The sequence below is a fragment of the Acanthisitta chloris genome, unplaced genomic scaffold, assembly GCF_000695815.1.
Source record: "Acanthisitta chloris isolate BGI_N310 unplaced genomic scaffold, ASM69581v1 scaffold44013, whole genome shotgun sequence".
NCBI lineage: Eukaryota > Metazoa > Chordata > Aves > Passeriformes > Acanthisittidae > Acanthisitta > Acanthisitta chloris.
Genome location: NW_008665074.1, coordinates 6802 through 12287, shown reverse-complemented (window position 1 = coordinate 12287; position 5486 = coordinate 6802). Strand labels below are relative to the sequence as shown.

The 5486-nt window shown below is 39.6% G+C and overlaps 1 protein-coding gene across 1 annotated transcript in view; it reads left to right on the top strand.

The window, feature by feature from the left end:
- Positions 1 to 1256: 1256 nt before the first annotated feature.
- FAM213A (family with sequence similarity 213, member A) overlaps positions 1257 to 5486 on the top strand; it is a 5045-nt gene continuing 815 nt past the window's right edge. Inside the window, 3 exon segments of the mRNA XM_009071577.1 lie at positions 1257 to 1434; positions 1789 to 1880; positions 4453 to 4593. Coding sequence (XP_009069825.1) covers positions 1257 to 1434; positions 1789 to 1880; positions 4453 to 4593 — 411 coding nt within the window.

Sequence of the window (5486 nt, the reverse complement as noted above, 5' to 3'; positions counted from 1 at the left end):
AGGGAGAACCTCTTCCATACAAAAGTGTGTACAGATGGCCATATTTACCAAAATATTCTATCAGGAATTAGGTTTTTGCAGATTGCTGGGGAAAAAAATGTTTCACCATATTGTGTAATGCTGCACTTGGGTGACTGCAGATCTACAGCTCTTGTGATGTAAGTGTGCAGTGACTTCTTATACTGCCAAAAACTCCAGTGATTCTTGCACCAGTTATAGTTCAGAGCTGGATCTTGAATTCTGTGCATGAGGCAGGGTTGTGTGCTTTCCAGCATCCCCATTAGCTCACACTGCCTCACAGGAGGGTGGCTGTAAGCCCTTTTCAGGCTTGTGAAACATGTGCAAGGGTCAGCATTGGGCTGTGAGGAGGTTGTGGATGGAAGGTAGTTAAATAAAATTGCCACCTAACTCGAGTCACCAGTAACCACAAGCAGTGTTTGGACTTTAAGACCTGAGCATGCATGTGTAATGGTTCCCATTGCAATGTTATCAGTTCTAAGTAATGGGTGTGAGTTTAAAGTTGTTTGTTCCTGATGTGCTTTCTGCTTTAGCAAGAGTGGAAATAAGGTAGTGTATAGAAAGAAGGTGCTGTCCCAGGCATGTTTGTAATGTTGGATCACTGTGTGTAATAAAATGGTTGCATGTCTACATATTTCTGGCTGCAGGCATGAGCTCTGATTTTGGCTTGGTGCCTGCTTGGGTTCTACTGGGGAGCTGGAAGGAATATGAAAGGTTACCAGTTACGGTGAACCAGATATAGCCGGTTTAGATTTATTTTTTTCCAAGTCTTCTATAGTATATTTGTAAAGTTCACTGTTTAATATATATTGGTGTGTGTATAAAGCATTTGATCTACAAATGCTTCTCTTTATTGAAAGAAACCACTGCCTTACTGTAATCATTTCAGTTATTGGCCAACAGGGCATCTTCTTAGAGGCTCTTTATTACACACATACACTTCAGTCATCTTTCTCCTCATTGAATCTGAGCACTTTAATAATGTTTTTGTCAGTCTGGTGGCCCGAAAAGGTAAGAATATCTTGTTTAATGCCTAGTTTTGACATGCATCGTACACAGAACTGGAACACAATCTAGATCTTGTAAAACCCACTTCAGTGCATTAATAAATATACAGATCATCTCTAGTCAAACCTAAAATATCCATGTGAGATTTTAGTTGTTTAAATCCAATTCCTCCTTCTCTGGTATCATTGATGTCCAATGTTAGAGCTGCTTTCTTCTTTCTCTTCCCAGAAATGTCCTTGCTGTCTGACTTTGGGATCTTCACCATGGGCATGTGGTCTATCGGCCTTGGAGCCATTGGTGCAGCTGTGACAGGAATTGTCCTTGCTAATACTGACCTGTTTTTGTCCAAGCCAGAAAAGGCTACATTGGAGTTTTTAGAGGAGATAGAGCTAAAAACTTTGGGATCAGGTAAGGTTCTGGATATTTCAGCTGACATACTTCAGTAACTGGACTTCTCTAAGAACCTTTATAAGGTTAGGCTTGGAAGCATTTTTCCTAGTCTTTCCTAGTTTCATGTGCTTGATATCCAATACTTTCAGTAAAGGTAAAACAACCCAAACTGTTACTTCTGGATGAAGCAAGTCACACTTCTAAAAATCAATAAAGCAGTAATATCCTGTTATGCATATAGATTTTTTGCTGACAGAACTGTATTTGAATGTGGAATTCTCTGCAGTGCTTAGTGTTGGTCCTTAAAGCATTAATCATTAAAAAAAAGAATGGCTGATACTGTTGTTGATGCTGTTTCTCCTGTACAAACAGAACAAAGGACATTGAAAGCGGGTGAACTGTGGGAGAAGAATGGTGCAGTGATCATGGCTGTGCGAAGACCTGGATGATTTTTGTGCAGAGAGGTAACTGCTGGGCTTGGAGATTAATTAGGAAAGTTGAGGTCTACTTGCATAGATCCCCTTTAAAGAAAGAGAGGGGATGAATAGGACAGTCATCAAATGCATCTAAAATGCTTGAAAGGTCTTGTTTCTTAGTTCAAACGGTTGCCAGGTAACAGCATGGGTAGTTTCCTTTGCAGCTGGTTTGTATAGTCCAAGTTCTGAACATTTTCCTTCTAAAGGTGATGGTTACATGGTTTCTACATCTGCCAGGGACCAAGCAAATGGTATTTAGAAAGGGAGACTGCACACAATCCAATTGGTAATGAGTCTTGTGAGCTAGTTGTATTCCATATGTCCAAAATAAATCTCTGTGAGCTAGGTCAAAAGCAGCCCAAGACTGAATTGGCAGAAAGCCACCAGATAAAGCTCACCAGCAAAAAAAAAAAAGAGGTGTGTATAAAGGGAGTCCTTCACTGTTCTGCATGTTGAATTTGAAGCAGGATGTTAAGGAGTCTGAAGATAAGAAGTTACTGTTCCATAACAAGGTGGGTTGGAAAACAAAATTTGATCCTTAAGTTGACATTAGGCTCCTTGGGTGGAGCTCTTTGGAAGGAGACACTAAAATGTGATTTGAATATACCAAGTGCTTGGGAAAAGCCATAACTTGCACCTTGGCCATGATTGTTCTCATACCTATAGGGAAAAATAGCTATTACGCTGTTAGTTGCTACTATATAACATGTAGTAATTAATATTTTAACCACTTCATTAAGGCATCTGCTCCTGTCAGTAGTAACTGCTTAAGTATGTGTAGCATTCATAGGAGGTTAAAGATTAAAGTATTTTGCTCTCTGAACAGGTGTAGTGTAGGCAGGAGGAGAATGCACTTAGTACCTGACTCTGTGACTGGCTAAATGGGCTTGGTAAATAATGTAGCTGTCAACTCAAGCAGTCTAAAGTAGCAGAAGAGCCATAGTTGGTCTGGCAGAGGGACCAACTGAAATGGGAATTGTTCTTTTGGATTGTCCTGGCCTTGGTGGAGAGAGGAAGTATTGCGCTAGGGTGTGCTTCTCTGAGTTTTAGAAAAACAAGAGAGCAGTTTCACAGACTAGGTGAAATGGTCACAGCCCCATGGTAAGGCTGTTATGTGATATAATTTGCCCACAAGAATGGAGTTCCCTGATTTGTCTTATTGTATTATTTTAAAATAGCAGTAAAGAAAACCAAATTGGGTCGAGTCCCAAGATGCTGCTTGAAGTCTAATCTCTTGTGAATTTTAAAACCTAACTATGCTTTTACATCATTCCTGATCTTTGCCCTCCAAAAAGCCAAGCAAGGAGACATAAAATAAGCTCCACCAAGCTGCTGTAAGTGCCTTTCTTCATAAGGCTAATCAAGGTTTGATGATATTGCTATCTCTCCAGACACAGTGATTTCTGTCTTTACAGGGCACCCCACGGCACTAGCCAGGAACTTCAGTTCTCAGACATGTTAGGTTGCAGTGCAATTATTTTTGGTTTGTTTTGTTGGCTGTGAGAGTTTCTAACTGTATAAAAAGTCCCAGCTCAAATTGTTGATCCTGTAACTTTCAGAGCTCACTACTCAGTGTTTGCTTGTGATGCAATTCCAGTGAACTGGAAAGCTGCCTTTACCCTTCTACCTACTGAGTCTGTATCTAATGTCTTTTCTTCTATCTGTTCACTCATATATGTCTGATACTTGGTAAATTCTAGATATCCTGCAAGCCTTTCAGTTAGGGCATTTCAGCTAGATGTCTGAGAGTGTTCATGTAAACTGTCCATTTTTTAAAGTGTGGAGTTCTTTGTGTGGGAATTTTTTCCCAGTAAAATTACCTTTCTCTACTGGAGATGAGAAGAAATGTATTTTCAGTGCACACTCTGATCTGTTGGAAACCTCAGGTATCTCTGTACAAACTGTGGGAGCTGGCATTCCTTCAACAGGACAAAAGCTCAGCAGATGAATGGTGACACCTTGCACTCTTACACACCAGAAAAAGCAGTATTGCTTCTGGGATGCTGAAGATGTAGGAAGAAATTCCCTGATTATTTTTACAGGGGGATTTAGGAAGGAGAATGCATCTTCACTCCATTACTTACTTTGGACTTGTATAGCCTGCTCCTGCACAGGGTCCTCAAAATACTTTGCAGAAGGGCTGATAATGATGGATTTCAACTTAGAAAACAGGATTGGAAATTCTGGCCTGAAGAAGTTAAGTGATGTACAGGCAGTATCTTACCATTCTTAGATACATAAAAAGATAGTTGAAGCTCTAGTGCAGGCAAGGTATATCTACAGCTTTGAGCTAAAATATGTTTTCTACAGTATTTTTAATGTTTTATCCAGTAAATGCTTAAAACCCCCTCCTTCAACGTTTAACAAATAAAATTTTAGTAAATCTGATGAAGACCTGCTAGGAGTACAGCTAGCTTAAATGTCTGATTTATAGGTCTGTTTCTGGTTTCTGCCTCAAGCTGGAATTTACATATGTTTCTGAGGCTCTTGAAATTCAAGGCGAAGCTTTCCAACCTCTATTTACTGTCTGAAATGTTTGGGATTTTTTTCCTTTCCTTAGGAGGCTTCTGAGCTCTCCTCTCTGCAACCTCAGCTGTCCAAGCTGGGTGTCCCTCTCTATGCTGTTGTGAAAGAGAAGATAGGGACTGAAGTGGAGGATTTTCAACATTATTTCAAGGGAGAAATCTTTCTGGATGAAAAGGTACTGTCAAGTTGCTGTTCTCTTTTTGTTTAAGAATAAGCCTATGAATGCCCTCTTTGATGAGCTTGTATAAATAATATAGATAGAATGTGGTCTGAATGAAAAAGGATTTAGTGGCACTGTAGTTTAAGAAGTTAATTAGCTTTACTTTTATATACATATATATATACACACACACACATCCTGCTCAGCTTACAAACTGCTGTGTAGCTATGCACTGATGACATGCTGTTGCAGGATTATTCCTCCCCTTTAACAAGTAAACAATATGGCCTGTTATTATTCATTCCTTCCACCAGCTGTGTGACTTGCTGATGTTTAAGATGTATAAATCAAGCTTTGAAGGTGACAGACATAATTAGTTCATGATGTACAGGCCAAATTGTAGTGATATAGCTTGTCCCAGTACACTGGCACAGGCTATACTACATCTCATGGCCTACAAAACCACAGCCCTGCTTTCTCCCTAACCTAGAAGACACATTTAGAAATAATTTGACTTCTGAAGGAAAAATAATATGTAATACTCAAAATGTGCTAGAAGATACCTTTATTTTCTTTCTCTACTCTGCCTATGTGAAAGAATTGGGCTGAATTTAAAAAAATCCCAACCAAACAAGAGATGTTTCTTACAAAGCACCCTTGTTGTCAGCAATAGGGATGTAGGTGTACATGGGGCTTAAATACCTGTGGAACAGCTTAAAATCCACTTGAGTGGTGGCAATACCACTAGTTTGCTGTATGGAGGTAAGTGGTCAGGTAGCATGTTAAAGATGTTAGTTAGGTGCAATTTCTTTTCAGCTGCGCCTGGTTAGCATTTGTGTGTTGTGAACTTGTTTCTTTGATACAGGATTGGTTGGTTTCCTGTATTTCATTTGAGAGGAAAAGTCTTT